General features: G+C 41.6%; 1 protein-coding gene across 1 annotated transcript in view; it reads right to left on the bottom strand.

Moving 5' to 3' along the window:
* SLC16A10 (solute carrier family 16 member 10) overlaps positions 1 to 26,068 on the bottom strand; it is a 63,785-nt gene extending 37,717 nt beyond the window's left edge. The window contains exon 1 of the mRNA XM_063389822.1: positions 25,241 to 26,068. Within this exon, the coding sequence (XP_063245892.1) occupies positions 25,241 to 25,607 (367 nt within the window). The 5' untranslated portion in view covers positions 25,608 to 26,068. The remainder of the gene's footprint in view (positions 1 to 25,240) is intronic.
* Positions 26,069 to 26,666: the final 598 nt, after the last annotated feature.

Below are 26,666 nucleotides of genomic sequence, written 5' to 3'. Positions count from 1 at the left end.
GCTGGGCTATACAATTGAAGATTGGCTGCAGGCACACACAAGGGCACAGAGAGACAGTGGCAGGACAGGGAGCCCAAAGAGCATCCTGCCCTGGCTTCCCCCAGGCCCACACCAGCTTCCATCCCTGACAGCTCCAGCCCGTCTCTCCATGCCCCAAGGAGCGCTGGGGTGAAGGTGGGCAGGAACCCAAACCACAGGCCCAGAAGAGGGGACCCCCTGGCCTGTCCTCCCTGCTCTGTCCCAGGAGAGCCGGAGCCCCCATGTCCAGGTGTGACACCCACCGGGATGAGTCTGTGCCAGGGCACTTTCAGAACAGAGAGAGTGCTGACCTGGGTCATGGGACACACTGGGGGAAAAGCATTTAAGGATCACACAATTCACTTAGGAGACACTTAAGGGAGGAACCAGGGAGATATTTAGGGGGTTTTGGGGAGAAACAATTGTACAAAAGTAAGAATTATGAGAGGGTAAAAATCCCTGCCCACATGTAAGCAGTTTGCTGGCCGATATGGTTGTCTCACCATGCCCTGCCCCTGGATCAGCACAGCCTGTTCTGTCTGCTTACTAAATTCCATTTAAATTTCTCCTGGTCAGCACATCTGTGTTCATATCCGAGTGTCTGAAACCAGCACCTGCAGGGATCCACATTGCAAACACGTATCCATGTATTACAAATACAGATACACACATAGTCACACTACAAGAATTCCATTCTGTTCAGCTAGAGAGGGGAGTAGGATGGCACCAGCAGTGCTGTGTTCATGGGGACGTTGCTATTTAAATGCCTGTCAGTTAATGTGTGTGGCCAGCTGTGCACACATGTGTCCATGTGGTGTGCACACATACTCTGTGTGAGGGCACCTACTGGAAATATTTTCAGTCTCAGTATTGGCTGGACCAGGAATACAAAGCTGCAGCAGCTTCACTGCTCTCAAGATGTCAGATCTTGCCTGAGATTTTCCCAACACTTAGAATCAAAGGAAAAAAAAAAACCTTATAGCTCTACTTAAAATACACTAGTCCTCCCCTTCTGGTCCAAGCTTGTATTTTCAGCAAGTTGCACTTGTCACACAAGAACAGTTAGTTCTTTCTTGCACCAGTCAATGAAAAACTGGTGACATAGCAAAGCTCGGTAGAGCTGGCTAAAAAAGACATTTCCAATTCTGAAAGTCCAATTTAATTCCACTATCTTAGCAAAGGAGTTTTCATGTACGGTGTCCACATGGCAACAAAGTTTGTCCTCCTGAGGAGCCACGGTAGCATTTACTCCCAGCTGTTACAGAGTTCACTGAGATGGCATCAGGAGCATCAAATTGTATCAGGGTTAAGGCAGCATTGCACTGGCATTAAAATGTCCCTGGAGATGTCCCCCCCGGTCAGGTAAATTCACAAGTAGCTTTTATGCTGATAAAAAGACCATTATTCCATCATTAAGAAAATCTCTGGGAAGCTCTGCACTTACTCCTGAAGAGCAGCACAGCAGAACAGCTGCTAGGACAAAACACTTTCCTTGAAGAAAGTGGAATTCAACTTAGGGAGCTCAGCAGCTGTCCTAAATTTCTACCAAGTCCAAACGTCTTCATGGGGGGGAAAAAAAAAAAGCTCACCACCCTCAGACTTCCATGCCTGATCCCTTAACAGAAATATGGAAATTTGTTGCACATAACCTGACCTTGATAGACGGCAAAACAATGTAAACTAGCACTAGGTAAAAGTAATCAAACAACATGAATTATTAGCATGCCTGCTCATGAGTAATGTTGGAGAATTTTCAAGTAAGACTGCAGACAAAAGTATCAGTCCAACAGACTGCACAAGTAATTAACTATAGGGAATGTAGACTGCAAAAGAACAGTGCCTATTTTTTAGTTGTTCTGAAATTATTAAAAACGAAACTATAGCAGGCATGTTTGTTTAGCTAAAGTGTTTCGAAGAAAAGCTGTTGACACCCAGCATCCCCCAGCCAGCCCAAAGAACACAAAGAATCAAAAGGCCCGATTGGTTTCAATTCAGCACGCAGACAGGAGCACAGAAAGCCCTGTGGCTTGTGCTTTATTTAGTAAAAACCACTGGGTGCCAAAGAAGGATGAAATCAATAGTAATGTGAGGAGCCCTGGCAGCTCAGACCACTCCACGCGTTCTTTACAGAAGAAGGTGGCTGCTCTTTAGACACCTTCTTTAAGGGGAACAGTAGAAGCTTACTATCCAGGGAATACACACTCAGCCCACGAAAGGAAGAGAATCTGGAGCCTGAAACTGAGGAATTGCCAAGTGTTGAGCAGGTCTATAGGATCTGAGGATGGGTAACTCTGCAGGTATGAACAAGACAGGAGCTACAATACAAAAACCAAGCAGAGCATTAGGCTGACAATGCTCCAACACTAAAGCTAGTGTGGCACTGAAGTCTTGTGTTTTCTTTGGCACCAGCAAGGTAGAAAAAGCAAGAAAAGGGGAAGAAGGAAAACTAGGCAGATTTCTGGGATGACAGGATAGGAACAAAAAGATTCTAACAAACTGAAGCCCCACACAAGAATGTGTAGGTGAAGTAGCTACCCAAACAAAAAAGGGAGTAATTTAAATAACAATTCAGGCAATAGGTCTGAAAAGCATATTCAATAGCTTAAGGGGTAGTAACAGATGAGAAATTGCTATTGTGAAATAGAGGCATGTGTTCTTTTCTTTTTTGTACAAATGCAGAGACATGGAAACATTAAGACTGATGTGATTACACAGTGAATGGGAATGCCTGGGTGTGGAAACACCAGAAGGGGTAGCAGGAGAAAACGACAGCACATGTTGATCACATCTAGATAAGCAGATCAAAAAACACAGTACATCTACATATCTGCTCCTCAAAATACCTAAGTCAGTAAAACAAGGACTGCATTTACACTACAGCAGGGGACAAACTATAGGGCATTGGGAGATAATGCTGGGAAGATCAACAATGGCATTGAAGATATAAGGTAGCCATAAGGGAGACAAGAGACTGAGTAAAATCTAATCTAAGTAATGACTCAGACGTGGAACTGGACTAAAAGATCCTGTCCACTATGATCTCCTATAGGGTACAAAAGTCCAAATTCCACACATAACTACTGACCTAAGAAAAACCCAGCAGACATGAGGATTTTGACAGCAGGAATCTCCCATCACTCATTGCATTGGGAGGATTTCTAGCAAGACCACTTTGACACACCCATCCGTGGTCTCGTTGCCCAAGAGCAGGTACTGAGTACGTGGGTAGGACTGCGTGCATGCACAGGGGCAAGGGCTGGTTAGGTTTTGTGTGTGTTTTTGGGTTGGTTTCTTCTAATTTTAAAAATTGCCTCCCCGTCTTCCAACGGCTCACAGTGAACTTTGCTTCAGAGTTATTCATCGTTCAAACAGAAGGTGAATGGGACAGGTAAGAGGGGGAAAAGCCATATACTGTATTAACAAGGGAAACAGTCCATAACTTCAACCACCCTATCATTCAGGCATTAAGGAATTGCACACACTAGCTTTAGTGCAGACTATTTTATGTCTGACTCAACATTTCCCACTTTTGACTGAGGAAATTTCATTTTCCTGGATTTCATTGCAGGAGAAATTCCTGATTTTCTAAATAGGATATAACACTAGCTTATGGTGAAATAAAACCTGATGCAGCAATTTAAATGCCAAACCACTCAAAATTCAATCTTCTTTTAAAGCTCCAATTTAATTAATTCTCTCCCTGGGTATTCCTGGTTTATGAACATCACAATTCAGATACTTCCATGTACCAATAAAATTAAGTTGCATTTTAATGCGTTCTTGTGGTATCTGACATTTAAACTAGACGATGAAACGTCACGTCACTTGCATCCTTCAGTCATTTCTTAGAATTACTTACTCAACCCAATGACATGAGCAGAAAGTAAGAGCTAATAAGAAGGCAGTGAAAACAACAAAGTAAATCTTGTTAAAAAACAAAGGGAAACTAATTAGGAACAAAAATTTGATCTAATGAATTATTCTGCATGAATAATGATCGGCTTGTCAAAATTCATACTGTTCATTCATGAGGCTCACAGCTGGAAACAGGAGGGATATTTCAGGTCAAGAACGAGGTTCTTTGGCAAAAACTACACAAAGAAGTTTGCACAACTCTTGCCAACATCATGCTTAGCTTGAGGCAATGCTTTTACTTTCAGGAGCTCTGAAGTGAATCCATTAAAAAAACCCACACCAACACCAAAAAACTTTTAATATAGTTACTAAACAATTCTGATAGTTCTACAACCAGTTTACTACTTTTAAGAATATTACAGACTTCATGAGAAATTAAAGCAACTTGAAAATAACAAGTCCCAAAGCAACAGTGTTAATTTTACGTGTTTCTCTTGCTTTTGTAAATGCAACTAGGGATAGTGCCTTAGAGGACAAATTCACTCAAGTTGCCCATATTGAAGATGGCTAGTGTCAAACTGGATCACTTGTGCTTTTCAAAGGCCTGCAAGGAGCAAGGCATGAAAGTCTCTATCAGTCTTTCCCCCTTGCCCCTCACCCCCAGTCAGCAAGTATCTACTATCTTTTGCCAAGGCAAACAGATGATGCCATACACTGCTGAACATAAAGAGTGGGTTTCCTGACAATCAGAACTAAATATTTGCTAGGTGCAAGTTGGTAGAAGCTTCAAGACCACTACGCTTTTCATAGCCTTAATACAGCCAGATAAAAGACATATATTATTTTTTTCAAAATATGAAGATAGAAAAAAAACACCTTTTTTTTGTTGTTTTTTGGGGAAAAATACCCCAACATTTCCATATGGCAATGATAAAAGTAGGAACTGTTTTCAAAACTACCCCTCAAGAAGAACAAAGGCTCTTCAGTACATAATTAGAATTTATATTTTTAAGTATGTTTTCTGCATTTTGCTAAGAAACTAGAATAAAACTTAGATGTGAGAGTTTCCTTATTCTTTTACAAGGTTTATTTCTTTCTAAAGGAACACTCTTCTCCTTTATCTAATTTTTATTCCAGAAAGCAGTAAAACAAAACAGAAGTAGTTGTTCACCACAATGAGGTCCCCACCTCTGATACAAGACCTCTTCAAAGCTGCTGAATATCATGAACTTTTGCACATCTAAAAGCAGCTTTAAATACTTATCCTTCATCAAGCAATCATGAATCATGCGATTAAACTCCTTTTGAATAAAAGGACTTAAGAAAAACAGTGTTTAGATATAATCACTTATGGAGAATTATCTGGATATGCTAAAGTAACATGCCATTCAAAGTATGTTTAAGGATGGAACTTCTAGCAGCTTTCAACAAAGGGCTCATCCATCACAAAAGATTCTTAGAGAAACAAAGTTTCTATTTGATAAGAGGAAAGCCCTCGGAGGTATGAATAAAGTAGGTTAAAGAAACAAGAGAGGTCAAATTAGCATACAGAGAGCGATTCCAGCAACATCCAGAAGGAATCCATTTTGAGTCCCCTGCTGCTTGGCAACATTAACTAATCACCTGGAAAGCAGAGAAGGGGTGAAGAGACAAAATTCCACATCTTAAAAGACAACTCAAGTCAGGGCAGCTGAAAGGTGGGGTTTTGTTCAGTTGGCTTTGTGTGTTTTGGTTTTTTGTGTTGTTTGGTTTTTTGTTTGTTTGTTTGGTTGGTTTTTGTTTTGTTTTGTTTGTTTTTGGTTTTTTGTTTTGTTGTTTGTTTGTTTGTTTTTAGAGAGGGACTATATATGCATGATCTGATAGAGAAATTTACTTTTTAATTTCTCATCAAACAAAAATGGGATGGGACTCCCAAAATTATCAGAAAGCACATTTAGAACACAAGGAAAGCCTGGATTATATTAAGAAAATAGATTTTAACTGTGCATCCTCTATAACTGAGCATTCTGAAGTCCACGGGTATTAAGTGCAGTTGATGTCAGTTGGACTTCAGCCTCTCCAAGTTCAAAAATCACAGACTGATCATGGGGAAGAAGGTCTATAACAGGACAAATTGCTTTTTAAGCCTTGTAAGCACCAATCACTAGTAATTTGTAAACATCAGGTACTGGATACAGAACACTGTCTCAGATCAATTTCCAGTATGAAAATCTCTTACTAAGCATTAAAGACATACAGCTGGTTTTATTAGAGATAACACATATTAAAAAACACTTCACATATACCAACTTGTATCACATTGGAAGGAGTGACTGATATGCTGAAGGTCAGGGCTGCTGTGTGCAGGGACCTCAACGTGCTGACAAAGGGACAACAGCAGACAGAAGGAGTTCAGAGGGAAATGTAGAGATTTGCACCTGGGATGAACGAACAGGAGCCAGTACAGACTGCAGGTCAATTGCTTAGACAGCAGATTCACAGAAGAGGACACGTGAGACTTCATGGACACAAGCTGAATGTGAGCCAGCAGTGTGCCCTTCAGCAATCAAAAGCTGACTGCACTCCAGGTTGCATTAGCAGGAGCATTACCAGCAGGCTGAGGGACAGGGGCATTCTATTTTCATGAGGCTCTGTCTGGAGCTGCTCAGTTTTCTGCATCTCAGAGCAAGAGACAGACATTGATACACTGGACTGAGAGCAGGAGAAGGCCACCAAGGTACCTGAGGGCTGGAGCACCTAATATTGGGGGGAAGACAGGCAGATTTGGGGGTTTTCAGCTTTATGAAAAGTTTTGGGAGGAACAAGGAGTGCAGAACTTATTGACATCTACAGTTACCTAAATGCAGTGAAAATGTATCTACACTACCCCAAGGTGCACAGCTATAACACAAGAGGCAGAAGAAGGAATATGGGATCTCTGTCCAAACCCAACCAGACAAAGGTCCTGAGTAATCTGATCTGACTGAACTTGCTCTGAACAGGGGTTCCAGAGATCCTACCCAGCCTATCATTAATACAGACACCACAGCTAGGAGAGTTTTCATAAGCAGGGCTATTTCCTCTAAAATCCACTGCCAGTGCACTTGAAAGGAAGGGTCATAAATCTTCCTTGCAAATCAACAGGAGGATCCATACAAAGCACAGCATTATGAATCAAGGTCTCGGAATATTTTTATGCAATGAGTTTCTTTTCTCCATAGCTACCAAACACAAGGAAGAAGATATAATAGAAATAACAAGTAACCACATTTTTTGATAAATTAAACATTCCTTAGTTTACCCTAGAGGTTTGTTTCCAAGTAGCACAAGTTTATAACGGTAAATAAAATATTAATTTTAATAAGGAAATTGCTGCCAGAAAATTACAAAATCTATTACATATTTCTGTCAGCAGCTCTCGATTCTCCTTGGGAGACTTCTCATACCACTGAAGACATCACTTTAAAAGACAAAAGTTGAATGCAATTATTCAAAAACCTTTATAACCAGGTTTAACACCCGGTCAGTTTCTTTTCTCAAGCGCAGTCATGTCAGTGAGCACACAGACACAATGTGACCACTCATTAGTCACAGCAACACAAACCCCATTTTTAAAAAGCAGTAAATCACAGGATAAATACAGCCAGGGATGTATGCAATAAGTTGTGTGCAAAATAAAAGCCACCACTGCTTCTTATTTTGCCATGTTTTTGGCTTGCATTTGAAAGTTAGAGACTGGAAGTTGTATCAAGGCAGGGTTGGTCCCTTCTCCCAAGTAGGAAGTCATAGAACAAGAGGAAATGTCCTCAAGTTGTATTAGGAAAGGATATTGTGTACTGCATGTTAGGAAACACTTCTTCCCCAAAAGGGTGGTGAGGCATTGAAAAGAGGCTTCCAGGAGAGTGGTGGAATCACCATCCCTGTAAGTGTTCAAAAAACGTGAGGATTAGGCATTTGGGGACACAGCTTAACAACGAACTTAACAGTGCTGTGTTCATCATTGGGCTCAGTCTCAGAGGTCTACTCCAATCTTAATGGGTCTGTCCCTGTACAATGTGTGTACCGATTCTTTTGCATATGCCAACTTCTTCATAAAATTCAGAATTTGAACCATCTGGGTTTAAAATCAACGTTCAAGTGCTCAAGAAAGGTATAAAGTAATTCTGATTAACTCTAAATTAGAAAAAAAAAAGAGGCACTGGGAAACACCAAATCGAGGAAGTCTCTACTAGCAGTAGTCCAGGAAACTCAAAGAAAACAGTGGGGGAAATAATAACATTCCTTTCAATTTATTCTGCTTTTGATATGCTGTGCACAGTGTGATACCCCTGACCACCAAAAAATACCAATAGTAAACCATTTTCTTGTTTGCACAACTGTCTTTGTGAAGACCCATAAGTTTGAAATAAAATACTTCTACATTTTGTACCAATCTATTCAAACAGTTTTTTGGATAAATGTAATTCTAATTACTCTAATATTTTCACTGTCAAAATTCAATTCTGCAATGACAAATACATACAACATTAACTTTTTTCCCATAGTAGGCATATTTCCACTGTGTGTAGTTTTTATTAAAATTTGGGAATAAAAGCACTGGGGCTATGCTGTGGCAGAAAGAAATCTGCAAACTGTAGGCTGGGTTTGATTCTGCTTTTGTAAGTTCCTAGAAGAGTGTGTCTGCATCCAGAAACAGAAGACCCTGAGTGCAAAAGGAAATGCTGTTTCCTTCTTGAGTGTTGAAAATAAAACACATATTTGCAGCAAGTACCTGTGACAGTACACAGCTTTTACACTTGCAGTGTTACCAACCCATGGGTGATACCTGGACTGGAGGAGGGGCTCTGAAGCCTCCGTGCCCACTCTGAATACAAGTCAAACACAACTTACAGGGATCACAGTTTGTCCCTAAAGAATATTAATAATAACATCCTTATATGACAAGTCTGCTATATCCTGATATTTTGACAGTAGTTAAAATAAATGGAAGGAGAATAAATAAAGCTTACTTTTTTTTAAGTTGAGGAAGTTTCAAGCAGAGATTCCACAATAAAGAGACTGTCTACAGGACAGAAGTGCAGTTCTCATTGACAGGCAGAAACATATTGCATGGAACAATTACTTCCAATCAGAGTACTTAATCCAAGTTAAACCCAGGATACTGTTATCACTCTGCCAGAATCCCTGTGGAGTTTTGATCAAACATGTCATGTATTAAACATTATGATAAGCAGTGAAAAAAAATCTGAATTACTATATACTGTTATTTGTAAAGACCAGATACAGAACAGGAATTTGACAGACAAATACAGATTTTTATAGCCTCAAAAAAATGCACTGACTGCCCATAGCAACAATCTACAGAGATAGATAATACCCATCAGGACAGAAAGATTCAGAAACCCTAAAGTACCTCTTAGTTATCTTAAAAAAAAAAACAAACAAAAAGAAAACCCCAAACAAACAAACAAACAAACAAAAATAAAACCACAAACAAAAACAACCAAACACGGTGTTGAAAATGAGTTAATGGACATTTTACTCTAAAGGGAAAAATTTTAGGTGTATTTCAGGCTTGCTTGCTTATCTAATTATTTTTGGGCTCTGAACATTTCCAGATATGAGTGGGGGAGGAAGTCTGCTCCCAGACCTAGTAGAAGACTCCAGTGAGGTCAATACCACCAAGCAGGAATGATGGCTCCTAACATCTCCCTCACTCTGCTCTCTAAGGAGAAGGAGCAAGACCACCAGTGACAAGCAACATGACTTTCAAATACAATACCCTAAAGACATAAATCACAGGGCCACGCAGTTATGAAGAACTCAGAAAGCATTTTGGGCACTAAGCTGCCAAAGTCATGTCAAATGAAGGAGAGTAAGGAAAACTGATGTTATGTCCCAGGGTAGACTGTCTAGAGCTAAAAAGTACATGCCTTCATCTACATCAAAATCAGAGGACCAACCCTAAATAACAGTTACCTCAAATCCAAAATGGTCTGGTCATTCAAACAGCACTACATACTGGATCTTATTGGACATACCTCTTACTGCTGTACTGCCAGAAACACTGACAAACTTCAGTCTGCAGCTTAAACGTCAGTCAATAAATAATAGTAAAACCCATAAGGGTGTCCCTGTTTTGACTGGGACTAAACTACAACAAAGGGGAAGAAATAATATTTATCTTCACTGCATGTATTTCTATATTGCAAAGTTCAACTGCAATAGTTAGGAACAACAGACTGAAAGCTCAGCTGCTGTTCATTTGTGGTTAACCTTTTTTTGATAGTTCACTAGGTCTGACAGCTCCATAAACTTACAAAATTAATTTCTTTAAGAGCTAAGATCTCCTGCTCAGCAAGCAATTATCCCAAGATTAGTGTCTGGTAATTCATTTATTCTCTTCAATGAGCAGAAATAATAGGAATTGGGTTTCTGTGACTTTAAGCAACTCATGCTCAGTTACCACCAGATGCTCAAAGTCATCACAATGAATCAGAGCAGGAAAATACATTAATTGGATTAAGTGTTGCTTCTACATTTCCCTCTTTCCAGTCGAAAGTGGAGAACATCTTACCTAATTTAATTTAAGGAATGTATAAGTAAATGTAATGAGAGTAGTAAAACCATTAATAACAGAAACAGAAAAGTATTTCCATTTTCCTGCATTAACTCTAGTTTGAGAGCTCAGAAAAGCAGACAGCTGCAAACAGAAACTGTAGAAACCAGTGCTTCATCTTGGCAATTTTCATCAGTAAAGTATCAAGAGCCAATACACACAGGAACTCAGACTTGACAATTTGCTTGAGATAATTGTCTAGATAACATTCTTAAGGGGAAAAGGGAACCATTTCAGAAAGGAAAAAAATGAAAGTATTCTTCAAGCCATTTTCTAACAGAGCAGCACTGACCTTTCCAGATACTGCCCATATACAGGCAATAACAGTTAAGAAAAAAAGGAAATGCCTCTTCATTTCCATGCAGATACCCAACAGTGCCACTGGTTGCCTACACCTGTTTAAGCCAAAACCAGGCAGCATGCTATTCCAAACTATTTTCATAGCAACTGGTCTATTTCCAGAGAAACTAAAAGAATTACAGAACACAACAAAAACAAACCAACTTAAAAAAAAGAAAAAACAACACACCCACCCCAACATAAAATAAGGCAGAATATTCAAGTTCAATAAATTGCAAAAACAAAATAAAAACCTTTTCATCTATAGAATATATTGAGCTTATATACAAGTGAGTGCCAATGGCATCATAATCAGTCTTTTTTTACATAAAGAGATCAGCAAACAATGTCTAGGCTTTCAGATTCAATTATTGTTTTATTTAGCCTCTAACATCAACATAAACTAAAAGTAACTGCAATTTTTTTTGTTTTAGCTAAATACTTTCAAGTTTTAACTGCTGTAAGGTCGTCTTAAGTGGTTTCCTTAGAATAAGAAAAAATATTACCAGAATGATTCCTCTTGTATTTGGACATATCCATCTAAGTATTAGTTAGAAGATTTACCTATTAGACAGCTTCCTCCTTAAAAAATTCCAAATTTCATTCACAAATATTTGGTTATCCTCCGGAGATGTAATTAACACATGAACAAAAGCCTCAAATAGCCTATTAGCCCAGACAACACTTGAAAAAAAAATGTGAATGGCAGGTACCAACTGGTATCTCACAGATACTTTGGCAAAGCATTAGGTCCTGCCATGACAAATTTCAGAGAAGCAATGCACTGCTTCAGAGAGGAAGCAATTGGCAGTTTCCAGCTTCTACCAAATGTGGGACTCAGCACGAACTCCCTCTCCCAGAGATAGGACATAACTGGCTGACACTGGCTGGCATCTATGTATGCCAGCAGCTCTACAACCTGCCAAGACCAAAACTGGAAACAAAAATATTAAAGGGCAGTGGGGGTGGGGAGCAAACACCAAACAGCTCTATCTTGCCTCCAAGAACAAGCTTTACAATTCTACCAGGGGTGGTTGGTAAACTACTTAAACTTTCTGGATGTTTTCACACCAATATTTTTATTCTTCTTTCTAGCTTGACTTTCCTCATCAAGAAACCACTGGCCTCAATCATACCTGGAAAAGCTGCCAATAACTACCTCATATTTGGAAACAGCTGAAATTGATCCAGCACCTATAATCACAGTCTGTTGGGAATTATATAAATGAATTTAAGCATTCCCAATACAAGATGAATTTACCTTCCCAGGATCATTCAAAAATGTTGGCCACAAAATCAGCATCAGCCTGTTTTCCTAAGGGCCATGAAGTAAATTCTAGAGCAATTAGAAGCTGAACATCATACAACATCATATGGAAAGCTCATAAGTAAATATAGCTAAATTACTGACTGCTTACAAGATCAGAGCATCAAAGAGTTCCACAGGGCATTGCTTTCTGTATCGATCCTATCAGGCTCTGATAAACCTTCAAAAGAAAGATAACTTTGGCAAAAACCCACTAAATACCCAACTGACCACGTTTGTAAATGTGACCCCTAAGCAGCGTGGACTGGTGTGCATGTCCTTGCAGACACTGTTAGAGCAAAGACCACACAGATGTACCACACACTCACACAGGTATGACAGTACTTTTTGGTGTGCTACAGGACACTGGAGTTGGATTCGACTTCCATGTGGAAGCACCCGAGTGAGGAGTGAAACTCTAGACTAGAGTTTCACTAGAGGCAGTGGAGATCTGGTCAGCACATCTTGGGTTAGCAGCAGAATTTCAGCCCACCCTAAAGTTAAAAGCTGGCATCTCCCCGGCTGAGTAACTCCACAAACCACTAAATGTACTCAACAGACCTCCATCCACATAATCTGCCAGCTGAATTCCACACCTTGCCAGTTTCTCCAGGTGTAACACCACTCTTGCATATTTTGCATCACTGCCTGAAAATGTCACCCAAGGTAGCAGTGCAGCAAAATAAACAAGCAGAGCAAAGCTAAAGAAAAAAACACCAATGAAAGCACAGCACACATTACTGGTACAGTGTGATGCCAAGCATCACTGAATGACTGGCACCAGTGCCATTTAGGAAGACTGAGTCTCAGCTCAGCATAGATCATACCTTCCAGAACATTAAAAAACCCCTCCAACCATCACATTTGCTTCAGGACTCCCATAGTGACCCAGATAAAAACAGGAAAAAAGGTAAGGGAGGGGAACAACTTTATATAGTTTACCCATTTATTATTTTAACACAAGCCAGATATAACTACTGAAGGCAAAAATGTGACTACAGTACTTGAAACTCTCCTTAAATTGGAGACAAGCATATGAACAGACAGGCTCTAAAAGCCTATGATACTGTCTTGTACCACCAAACATCTGTGATACCCTTGTCTTACACTCAACTGAAATTCATTACTTACAGAATTTCACAGACGCTATGCCCATCTAAGATAAACCTATTTCACACAGGAAAATACTTTACAATTATGAAATTAATTCATTAAAAATGGAGATGTAGCTAAAGACAGAAAGTAACTGCCAAAGCAAACAATGCCAACAAAGCATAGCTGTAATCAGAAGCACTACAAGCCAGTTTGGAAGAGAAGCACTTCTGTGAGCAAATGTGTGTGGATGCAGCATTCTCAATGGAGGGTGGCTTAACAAGATGTCCCACTTTTAAAATAACCAGATACCTTTGATCGCCTCTTCACCAGCCCAATAAGTGGAGGCTCTTTTTTCCTTCCTCTGCATTTACTCTAGCCCTGAACTCCACTCATTTCAGCTATCTTTGTGTAAACACCGTAAGTCGTTCTTTAACTACCTCTTAGTCTCCCACTAAACATTCATGTACTCCCACAACTAAACTGATGTCTGTTTCACACAAAGCTACACTCAACACTTCACTAAAAGGTTGGCCACTTCAGGCACTTATTCAAGAAGAAAGGACTTCATTCATTATATAATTTCACACTTAAAATGAATTCACCACTCCCAAGCCATGAGTTTTGCACAAAAGATAGGTGGTAGTTCTGGGAATAATGACATGGAGAACCTGAAAGAAAAAGTTAGTTCATGGCCACTGTGATTATTCTGTCATGAAATTGAAAGTTCACAAAAAGCAGAGCTTATAAACTGAAAGGCAAATCATATCCTGGGTTGCATTAGGCACAGCACTGCAAGCCAGGCGAGAGAAGGGATGGGACTGTCCCATTCTGCTGTGCACTGGGACAGCCTCACCTCGAGTCCTGGGGTGCAGCAATATAAGAAAGGGTATAAATGTTAAGAGAGCATCCAAAGGAGGGCCACAAAGATGGTGGAGATTCTAGAGGGGAAACTCCATAGGAGAAGGAACTGAGATTATCTTGTTTATCCAGGAGGAGACTAAGGGGAGATGCAACTCCCTCGAGGGGGGAAGAGGAGGGACAGACACTGGTCTCTTCTCTCTGGTGACCAGTTGGACATCAGGAAAAGGTTCTTCACCTGGAGGGTGGTTGGGGCCTGGAACAGCTTCCCAGGGAAGTCACAGCACCAAGCCTGACACAGCTTAAGAAGCATTTGGTCAATGCTCTCAGGCACATGGTGAATGTTGGGGTCACCTTGTCACCTTCCTGTTAGCCATTTCAAAGTATGACCACTCCTAAGTATCTTTCAGAGTCCACTGAGCCTCCCCTATTCCACATTTCAGATTAACACACAAAAGAAAAGCAGTAAATAGGTTTTAAGCCATTGGAACCAAGTTGTGGTATCATAGTCACAGAAATTATTCTCTTTCAAAACACCAAATAAGTGTGTTGAAGAGGAATTCCAGAACAGTTCATGGAGCACTCTATAGATCTCTGTAAAAGATCAAGAAAAAGCAGAGCCCTAGCCCTCTTTTGTTAAAGCAATGTCTTGATAAAAATAATGAAAGTCTTTTCATTTTAAGAATACTGTTTATACCATCCCCATCTTCTGGACAATATACTGACCAGCAGTCTCTCAGGCTGAGATCTTATCCCGAAGAATTAGTACTCGGTTTCCAGAGAATTTACACTGCTTATAAACAGCAAGCTGTGAGAAATGCTAATATTTATCACCTTCAGAAGACAACATAGTTTCAATATGAAAATTTGCTACAGGTTTTAAGTTTCTATCTTTTTCATTCTGATCCTTAACTTGAAACCTAGAGGAATGCTGTCCCACTAAGAATCCATATCCTTTTTTGTTTGAAACTCCAGAACAACCACATAGCTCCAGATGCAGTTCTAGTTTTAAAGACATGATAAAGCTTTTCACCTGGGTTTTAAGTCTGCTGCTTATAGCACCTCTCTGACCTACTCTAATCAGGAAAATACGCTCCTGGAATACTGGTAAGTGGAATACCACATAAAACAGAAAAGAAATCTCAATTGCTCAGAGACAGTCTCTCAAAGAACAAGAGCAGAGTAGTTTGTACGATATCCACCTTTCTCAACCTGTATTTTCCCAATACAATTATCCTTAATAAATACAGCTAAATTATTTACAAAATCTTTTAAAATATTTTGACCAATTGCTGAAATATTGAAATTTTCAGATAAAAGAATTATTAATGCAGTGTACAGTTGTTGCCATGGACATCAATGCAGACACTGAGCACAACACACATTAAGTTAAATGCCTTAAACCACATATACAAAAGATCAATACCGCAGTATGAGGTTGCATAAATTGCATGCAACATACCATTTTCTTTGCCTAATATCAGAAAAAGCAAAAAAAAGTAATAACAATAGAGCTGAGCCTTCTCAGCCTCTCTGAGCCATAACACCTGAGCTAAACTTCTGACTGCATACAAAGATTAACATTGTCCATATTATTTTTGTGCAGTTCTACTCCAGCCTTCCCACTAATTTACCCAATTCTGTCCCAGTTCTACCCCTCCAGCTTCAAGGGTCAGTGCTTTCACTGCATGAAACTAAATACTCATTAATCTGCTGCACTATGAACAAAATACTTTGATATGTACAGAGGTGTAAAAAGCTGATAATGGTTCATGCTTCAATTTGTAAAAAATGGAGTTACTCTAATAGGATTAGAAAATACATCCCAGGCTTGCACATTTAAGCTTCCAGAAAACTTCCTAGTGTTGATTTAATTTTCTAGATCACTGCCAGTACCCAGCTGTGGCAGAAATTATAAGTTGAGAGTTCTAATTTCTTTCAAGTCTGGAATGCAATGCTGGGTTTTGAAGAGCCTAAGCTACATAAATATTTCAAAGGTAAGAAATTAGTTGAAGTTATAAAAGAACAAAGGGCAACTTCAAATTCCCTTTTGTGTGCCAAAATCATAAAGGCTTTCTTTAAAGTACATACCTTCAGTTTTGTCACACACAGGATATGTCAATCCAATGAGCTCAAGAGACCACAGGCAATATTTTCACAGATAAATAGAAGGAGAATCCAAAAGTTATCATAGAAATAGTATACTCAAGATTTGAAAAAATATTATCTAGTCATACTAAATCAACCTTCTGATAAGGCTGTTACTCTGAACCATGACACATCCCACTGTCATGTCCAAAACATGCACCACAGTTCAGGCTCTCAATTTCAATCTCATGTGCTTTGAGTTTAACAGCAGGTTTCGGTAAAGCACCACTACCACACCTTCCTTTCTCTCATAAAAACAAGCAGCATTGTAGAGAAGCAGGTGTCCTCAGCCAGTTCCAACCACTTTGAGACTACTACAGTATGCACCACGCTGGAGCACACTGACAACAAACAGACTCAGTCTGACCTGTGGGACCCACTGAGATTGTCCCAGCATGTTCAGTTACGACACAGGATCAAGTTACTGTCCCAGAAAGCCCTGGCTGTGTACCCCAAGCACACTTAGTGCTTCCGACTCTTTGGACAAGAGCTAAAGGCCTGCTTGGACCACCAAACCCCTCTGTTTTACACCTATATTCCTGTTGCTCCACTGCTCACTCTGTATGTGGCTTAGCTGCCATCCAGACCCTAATCCAGAGCAGACTAAGCAGCTCCTTAAGAGACACATGGCTAGTGCATGCCTGGGTACAGCAAGCAAACAAAGCAAAGTCACAGAAGTTGGCCCAAGGACAGCAGACAGGTTTAGAGTGCTGATACCAGAGACAGCACAGACAAAAGTCTCCAAAGATCCAGCCCATCTCAACACTCACTTGGGATCATTTGGTAGTGAATACTAACCTTCTCTTTTCCTCTTGAATTATTTGAATCTTAAGCTTTCAATTAAGCTTTCAAGACAATATAGGAAGTGCAAAACTAGGACATGTCTAATTAGAACAATCTCTTTTGATGTTGTAGTTAAGTAAAGAGGGGATTTTTGTGCTTTTCTTTCTTCAAAACAAACTTTTCTACCTGGTACACAAGAACACTGTTCCCGGTTTCATATAATGAACTTGCCCCTAAGAAAGCTAGTTTTGGTCCAAAAGAAAGGATTGCTCCTAGACTGCAAAAGCTTAAAGATCATAGTTTATTTAGAACATTATATCATCATGTTTTATCCTTGCTCAGTTACAGCACTGATAAAATACAGCTAAAATTATGTGGTACCAATATCAACATACTTCTTTACAATGAAGTTGGAAGACTTGTTTTATTTCCTCAATGCGTTTTCTATTTGCAGAACTTTTACTGAAGGTTCTGGAAAAAATGGCTAAAATCCACTTTAGGAGCCAGAAGACAATCTTTAATGCACTTTACAAATCATTTCCAAGAGGACTGCAGTTAGAGACTAAGAGAATTAAATTAATTGTTAACACATTTTGAATTACTTGTTATTCCTCCAATCTATGTTCTTAAAAATGCAAAAGAAGAAAAAAACTATTGTGTACTTAAAAGATATACATAAAGTACAGCTGTGCTGAAAAAGGCACACTGCAGAAGATAAACAGCCAAAGATCGCAGTGCTTCTGCTTACTCAGCAAAAAGGGAGCAAGAAAATTGCTTTACAACTTCCAGTCTGTGTCCCTACCATCTAAGTGACACCATGTTCCATGGGATTATGGACATGCTGCTGATAACAGAGGCTGGGCTCAAGATCCCAGTAATCCCTTCCTGTGTGTGGGAACAAACTAGCACTGATCATTTTTAAATTGGTCCCGTCCTTACTAAAGGGCTGCTATTAACTTAGCTATTAGAACCAGTCATTCCTATCCAGTTCCCACGAAAATTAAAAGGCAATATCTAAAACAGAGCTGCTGTTATTGCAATAAATTAGATTTCTGAAACAAAAACAAATAGTGTAACATCACAAGGGAATGTTTTCTCAGAATTATCCTTTCTGTATCTATTTACTGAGAGGAACTGCAATGGTCTACGGTTGCATGGTTTGTTCACAAAATGAAAGAATTAAATGTCTGTGGAAGATATAACAAAGAGCCTATATCATTCCTTCACACAAGGACTATTTTAAAACTAAGCAGTTCTATTACCAGCGTTATATTAGCTTGGATGCAAATAATCAGTGCATCTCCTTCCCTGGAGTTCACAGTGCAGAAGCAATTTCAAATTGGGTAACTGCTGAGCATTATAGACGAATGTTTATTGAAAATCCTTACCAATACACAGCAATATAAGTTAGAATTTTCCAAATATTTTTCTCATTTCATAGCATGATATTTGATGTGTGTAATTCTATTAAAAGAGCGTGGCAGGCAGCAGGCACTCAGATTCCCGAGGAGATGTGTGTTAGTGCAGTATTTATTTTACCAGGTGAGGGAAATATGGGAGGGGGTCAGCACAATGCACGACACTGGATGTGACAACAGATTGGCTTTACCTTCTCTGAGACCTTCAAGCATCAAAGCCTGAAACACCAACAATGCCAAGGAGGAGCAGGCAGTCTGATTCCTACTGTGAATCCAGCAAAGGGTTGCAAAGTTAAGGGAACTGGAGCATCTGACACATGATGAGAGGCACAGAGATGTGGTGTTGGTTAGGTTCAAGCAGGAAAGGCTGCAGGGGGAAATCTTAGCATGCACAAGTACCCCATGAGAGGATGTGAAGAGACTGAGCCAAACTCTTTGCAGTGGTTTTCTGAGAAGAAGTAATGAACACAAATTGAAATAAAGAAAATTCTATTTAAAGGTAAGAAAGATCTTCTTTGCTCAAAGTAGTCAAACACTGGCACTTTGGGGGCTGTGGAGTGTCCATCCTTGCAGATGATCAAAACCCAACTGGGCAAGGTCCTTAGATGCCTGCTGTAGTAGACATTGCTCCAAGTAGAGGCTACAGTTTGTTATTATCTCTAATTAACTCAAACTGGCTAAAAGAGTAAAATGAACATATAGACATTCTGTGCTATCATAGTTTAAGAACACTCTACTACATTGCTTCATACAAGACTTGTAACTCAATAATGGAAAGAGAGATCAATAACATTTAAACTTCAAGATAGCCTTCAATAACATTTTTTTAGGAGGCAACAGAAATCATGAGAAAGAGACTGAGCATCATTACAAAACTGGAAGTGTCCAGAGGCAAGCAGACTGTGTTGAAACATGAAATCACATTTATGGATAGGCAAACACTAAGCACAGGTAAATCTTGCTAAGTCTAAGAAAAAAGTTTATTAATAAACATGCACATTTTGCTAACTTCCCCTTTACACAGCAGTTATTTCAGGCAACTCAAAAATGAGGAAGGGATCTGAGAAACCTCAAAGAATGGTAGCCAAAAAATGGATGAGTAGGATGGCATTGAACAGACCACAGGGACCAACTAAACAAAACAAAGCTGAAGAGCAAGGAGTAATGCACACTGGAAAACTTCAAAGTCAACTAAGCTTCACTGACTGCAGGTACTGATAATAAGCAGCAAGAAAAGCATTATGTTATGTAAATAATGCAAAATTGACACCACAATGTCATCATAGTACATCATTCATGCCAGCAAACAGCAAAGCCTCATTTTGTAACATGACACAATGCCTTTCTTCTCTACATAACAGAGAGCAACAGAGGCATTGACAAAGAAATAACATTGGGAGTATGAAAGGTATTTCATGTGCAGCAAAACTACCATAAATAGAGTACAGTAAAACTTAGTATTTCAGTGGATTTGTATGAAGGAGATTTTAGAGGATGTAATTTTGTCTGACAGGCAGCCCACCAGAGCTCATAACTTGAGGCATGTGGATTTAAGACAGAGTAGTGACAACTGCCAATCATCTTTAGAATTCTATAGGGATGTTTCATCACTATGAAATTCTAAAGAAACCCCGCCTCTAAAGAAACCCACAAATATTAACTGGTAACTAGCTTTCAGACATATTAGGAAGATTATTCTCCCTAATGAAGCTGTTTGTTGCAAGTTAACCTGCAGCTGGAACAACTGGAAGAACCTAACCAATGTGAAATCCAATATAAGAAAAAAGAAAAACAAACCCACAAAAGGACAACTTAAGTAATCACTCTGCAGAATAGTTAACAAGACTACATGAGAAATGTTCCAGAGGCATAAAGACACTGCATGTGTGTATGCATGAACAGTAGTGGTATTAATAATTTTGTTCTAAAAAAAAAGACAACATACTAGAGAAATTGCCTTCAACTTTCTAGTTTCACCCAGTCATCACATCAGGTACTCCAGAATCTTCATTTACATAGGTATTTATAATCACAAAGCCAGGTCAAAGGGGCACAAAAATTGCTGCAGCTGAACAAAAGGAATCACTACTTATATATCAGGTTAGTTTTCAGTTTAGAACTCGTTGATTCCCCACTCTGGTTTCAATAGCCACACAAACATGAGAAGGAAAGCAGACTACAGCAGCACTGAATCATGTGCATTATATAAGCTATTCCATTGTTTCCTTGTTAATTTCTTTGTTCAAAACTGGAATCCAGCTTTTTGTGGACCTACATCCTCCACTGCAATGTAATCCTTATAGACCAAGGTGTTATACAATAGTACACTTCCTCGTACCTCACACAAATTATACTTGTGTACTCTGATAACTTCTGCATTCCAAATTTGACTTACTACTTCTTAAAAAGATAAATTAGTTGCTCTCTCATAAGCCACGTGACACAGATCCAGCCTGCCAAGGTTCCCAATTTACTGGATACAGCAGCCCATAGATTTAGAAACATAAGTGTGATTCTGAAGAAATGTTACACAACAAGGACTTGAATTATATCAAAATTGCTGATGGTCTTTATCTCTGGAGGAAAACTCAGGAAGATATCAAAAGATTCAAGAAAAGAGTACAGAAAAACTTCAAACTGTCCTGTGAAATTATCCACTGTAGATCTTCGTAGTCATTCAACATTATCTTTTCAGTATCTGAATTAGCCTGAATGTGAAAGCAAAATCAGAATTCTCCTCCCTGCCATATCAAACTTTCAGCAATCCAGGTCCCAGAGCCCTGATGGTGCCAACAGTGTTGAGCCAGCCAATCAATCATCCTGATATCCAGATACATCACCAAAGTCTGCACCTTAGACAGGCAAACCCAGAGACATGCAAGCACAAGATAACCAGTCCAGGCAAGGCGAGATGGTGTCTTCTAGGAACTCTGGCTAACAAAGCAAGCACGTGGATGCAGACCTGTGCAGGTGATACCTGTACACACAGGTATACTTACTACCTGTACACGAGAGAATAATCCAGTAGAGTTACAGAACCAGCATTGCAAATCATAGAACAAGGAGCAATTAAAGTAGTGGAACTAATAATTTTATCTGATTTTTTTTAATGAAACCTACTATTTTTATCTCTGTTGCCACTAGTATCGTAGTATTTATTTGGCTTTTGAAAACAAGTATGGATACATACACACTTAAACACCTATATTACAGAGGCACCTATCAAGAGAGCAAAACATGGGACTAGATGGGGCCCACAAATCAGTGAGATAACAGTGGGACTGGCTCGGTGCTCCTCATCCCCATGTGATAACTCCAATAGGGAAAGGAGCCAAGTGCTCTTCCTGCCAGACCCTGGACTGGTCTGGACCAAATCCTTTCCCTTCCAGGGTGATCAGACTACAATTGCATTTGAACACTAGAGGCCAGCTAGGTCTGCCATATTTCCAAGGACCATGAGCCTCCTGTATTCCACTGCCATTGTTTTTTTTTTCACCCAACTTGTTCCTCAAACACAATTAACTATAAACAATGAACAGAGTAGTTTCCTGAGACTTCAGGCACACCTTTCTAGAAGTTTTATACGTATACTAGGGGTTTTTCCTCTTCTAGAGTTGTGAATCAATTAGTTTTTGAACAAAAAATGGCTACATAAGGAAACAATGGAATTGCTTATATAGTGCACCACATAAGCAAAGAAATGAGGTTTTTGCTAATATAAGGACCAAAATACTGTTTACTAGTCATATTAAATTTTTTTCATAAAAACGTGTCCCTTAAAGGAATTTTCAAACCCTCTATGACCCACAAGTTTTTCCATTAATACTCCTAAATCCAGCAACAATGTTAGTTATAGTTCTTTATCTTATTTATCGAGTGCTGATGCTGCATGCTGTAAACAGCCTTGCTGCTTTGCCCATACTTTCTGTACCTTCCACTCCTCATCTGCTAGACAGAGTCACTACTTGACTACATCTTCCTCCATTCTGCCTCCTACCTTTTTGCCTTTCACTCTGATAAACACCTGCCCAACTACTAACACTAACAAAAATAACATAGGCTATGATATTTAGTGCCCTCACATTTTGCCTTGCATGGGCTTTTAAGATATTACAAGATGTTATTAAGAGATACCAAAAGCAGCTTTTATTATAACCTATTAAATTCCTCTTTTGAGGAAAAACACCAGGCAAGAGACAACTACTGAGTGGTCTCAAAAGACCAGGCACCCAAAAACTTCTGGTAACACATGTGCTCTTGGCAACAGCTAAACTGTAGTGAAAAAACAAAAAATCCACCAAACATAAAAGCACTAACAGACCACAAACAGATCTGAATTATTTGGTACTGTGGATCAACTGCAAAATTCCAGACACCTGGGATCCTTAAAGAAACTACCCAGAATACTCATACCTCTCAAAAAAACCATCAGCATTTCAGATATTACCTTTTTTTTCCAGAAGGATTAGACTATTAAACTTTGCTTTCTAAAGCAAAGCCCCACAGCAAGAAAACTTTTGTTACAAATTCCAGTTTTCCAATCCCTTAAACTTGACTAACTCAGTTACCACTGCCAGGTTTGAGTTGCAATCAGTCGAAACTCAAGAGACTTAGCAGATTAAGTATTTGAATCAATGCCATGAGAATGATCAGGCTAGAATTTTCTCTAACACTAAAATCATAGTGACTTTTCCCTTCCAGTATCCCAGCTTATCAAGGTACTTTCAGGCATTCAAAGGAAAGGAATGGTTTTTATCTGCTGCACTTCGGTTTACAGGAGACTTCTTGTATCTGCAGTCCTCCTTCACATGCACACAAGTCAGCTAGTCAAGGCAGCTATCTTCCAGTATTTCCCCCAGTTTGAACCCATTTGAATTTAAAAAAAAAAAAAAAAAGCAAAATTAGCACCTTCCACATTACCCAAACCAGAATGCTTCTGATAAAGCAAAACAAAGTGCAGCTGTAGCTTTATTTTTTTTCCTCAAATCACTTGAAAAGCAATACAGGAGGTGCTGGCTGCATCCAGGACTCAGAACTCTTCCTGTTCTTCTAAGCAGGAATCAAAACAACTAGGCTCTACAGCCAGGTTCCATTTTTTCCCCCCACTCTCTTCTGCAATTGGGCAAGTTTTCAAAAACATGAATAGAGCACATCCACAATCTTGGCTCACTTAGACACCAGTGGTGCAATTACCCTTCTGGAAGATAGGAGATAATTTCAGTCTTTCTCTTGTTGATTATTTTCACTACTGTACTACTACTTAAAGACTTTTTAAATTTTTAAGTGCAATACAACAGTATTTAAGAGATGGTCACTACTCTACCAGATACTCAGAAAAAGCAATTTTTACACTTCTGTACAATGAACAGGCAGAGAATCAGCCACCCATTTGCTTCTGCATTTCTGACTGGCCAGAGGCTCACGGGTCAGTATGCAAATGTTTACAACACATTCTCTGAATCTCATTCTTCTCCTGTTCGGGCTAAGGAGCCTAGGCACCTACTTCTGAGCGTGTATTTCCCTTCTGAGGAACAGGCACTCAAGATGACATGCAGATGTAGCTTCCCATCTTCCTAGCTCAAGAACGCTGGGGAATACACCTTGTATAGCACTGCAAACTATTCAAGTGCTGGAGAGAACATCACTTAATGCTCCACCACAGCTCTTCAGCTTTCCTACTTCAGTCTAAACACCTACCCTGGTTTTCTACTTCAGATAAAAATAGCTAATAAGCTGCAGGAGGAAAATTAACTTCTTTGTCTTAACATCTCAACTTTGGGCCCACTTATGAAAGTATTAAGGAAGACATAAATTTCAAAAGGTCTGTAACACCCACTCGGTACTGAAGAAGTTTTCTAGCAGGCTTACAACTCTGCAAGGCTAGATTTTTTTTTAAAGAAAGGAACAAAAACGTAAAAGACAGTGTTTGTTTTTCAGTATTTCATTTTAATAATTTAACACGAAGCTATCCTTTCCATAAGTCACCTTCATTATTTACTATTACCAAATATAATTTTAATTCTGTTTCTTAATTTCAATTGTTGTTATTCCAAGAACCAAAAACTGCATTTCCTCACCTTACAAAATCAGAGCACAAGACGCTTTCCACACAAAACTCACATAAAATAAAACAGAATGTATGCTTACCTTTTAATGAATTGAATCTTATGTGTCTAAAGTGCTTTAGATCAGTAACGTGTGAGAGTACTGTTAATGTCTTTAAAGTTTAGTAAATATCATTAACTTCCCCGGCGAGTTTTGTGACACTGGTTGCAGCAGTGTATCTGCACATCAAAATGCTCGGTTTGGCAACTGCCAAGCCCATTCTTGACATATTTTAAGTGTCACTATACCCCACTATTAATTAATCATTTAGACTAACCTTTAGGCTAACGCGGGCAGGGGAATAAAGGTTTCAGTGACCAGAAGTGTGCATTGTAAGCCATAATGCACGACAGCGGACGCCTAAAGATCCAGCTGTGGAAGAAGCGAGAGCACACCTGCTCCTCTCCCGGAGCTTGTCCCCGATCCCCCGGGAGGTGGCTGCCGGGGAGCAGGGCTGCGGGCGCCCACCCTCGCAGAAAGGCGAGGGGAGCTGCCCTTCCCCTCGGGGTATTCCCGAACGCCCCGCAGGCTCCGGCCCGGCCCTCCGGAGGGGTCTGTCTCCCGCGGCCCCGGGCTCGGACACGGGCGGCCGGAGCGGCTCCAGCGGCAGCGAGAGCCCCCGGCCGGGACACCTCCTGCGCCCGGGCTGCGGGCGGGGAAGGCCGGAGGCGGAGCGGGCTGGAAACCACCCCAACCCCTTCCCCCGGCGCCCCTCACCTGTTTTAAAGACCAGCTGCTTGTCCTCGCTGCTGCCGAAGAGCCGGAGCATGGAGACGAAGAGGACCCCGCATGAGTTCTGAATGCCGAAGACGGCGCCGTTGCACCACATGGCGGCCAGCATCACCACCCAGCCCCAGCCGCCCTCGGGGGGCTCCCACGCCTCAGCGCTCCCAGGGCACCCCGGGCTCCCGGGGGCGTCCTCCTCCGCCCGGGGCTGGGCCCCGCTCTCGCCGCTCCCGGGGCAGCGCTCGCCGCCGTTCTCCCGCCGCGGCTCCTCGGCCGCCGGCGGGCCGGGCGTGGGGGTCGCGGCGGCGGGCTCTCCCCCCGCGCCCTGCGGCTCCAGCTGCTCGCTCACCGGCGCCATCCTCGGAGCGGGCGCCACACGCTGCAGGCTCCTCTCCCGCCTTCTTCTCCTTCTGCTCGCGACCTCTCGTCCCTCACCCGCTTCAGCCCCTGGCTGCGGGCATCATGCGGCGCCCTGTCTGTCTGCTGTCCGCCCGCTCACCCGCCGGTGCGCGAGACTGAGCGAGGCCGGCGCACGCCCCCCGCTTCCCGCCGCGCCGCCGCCGCTTTATTTTAAAAGGGGGGCTCCCTCGGGGGCGTCAGCGGCATGAGCGCTTCCCTCCGCGCCGATTGGCCGCGGGAGGGGAGGAGGGAGGGGGCCGGGCAAAGGCAGGGAAGCCACGCTCCTCTCTCTGCCACCCCGCCCGCCGCTCCGGCTCTCGGGCCGAGGGGGCAGAGCGGGGCGGCACCGTGGCGGCGGCGGCGGCAGCCAGCGCTCGGAGCCGCGGCCGCCGCGGAGGGGAGCGCGGCAGCGGAGGGCGAGGCTGGCGGGCGGCGAGAGGTGAATGGCCGCCGGGAAGGGGCGGGAGGCGGGCGAGCGCCCCGAGGCGGCACGCAGGTACCGCGCACTGCCCTCGGCCGGCAGAGGGGTAAACAAGCCCCTGGCCCCGCTCCCGGGCCCTGCCCGCTCCCCACGAGGCAGGGCAGCTGCGCCCAGGGTGTCCCGCCCGAGCCGGGCCAGGGGGAAGAGTGAAACTTCCGCCCCGGCTGCTGGCAAACAACAACGAAATAAAGAGAAGCCGCCCCAAGACGCGCACCCCGCCACACACACGCACATCTCCGCACCCACGCTGGCGGTGATAGCCGGCTCTCGGCGCTGCCCGGGGCTCTCTGGAGCTCCAGTGCCCACCCTCCCCCCGAGAGCGGGGCTGCCAGCTCCAGGGGCCTCGGGGCATCCGCTGTCCTCCGGGACAGCTGTCCGCCTCCCCCTGGGACACGCTGGGCCGGGGGACACCGAGCGGGAACCGCTTCTGCCCACTTGTCTTTCCTGCTTGTCAACAAAAAGGAAGAGAAAGTACTTGCTCCTGCACACTTCTTGACATGTCTTCCATTTGCACGGAGGCATCAACTCTTGACCTTT

The sequence above is a fragment of the Prinia subflava genome, chromosome 2 (genome assembly GCF_021018805.1).
Source record: "Prinia subflava isolate CZ2003 ecotype Zambia chromosome 2, Cam_Psub_1.2, whole genome shotgun sequence".
In the NCBI taxonomy this organism is placed as follows: Eukaryota; Metazoa; Chordata; class Aves; order Passeriformes; family Cisticolidae; genus Prinia; species Prinia subflava.
Note: the sequence above shows the minus strand (reverse complement) of the source record. Positions and strands in the feature narration are given on the sequence as shown.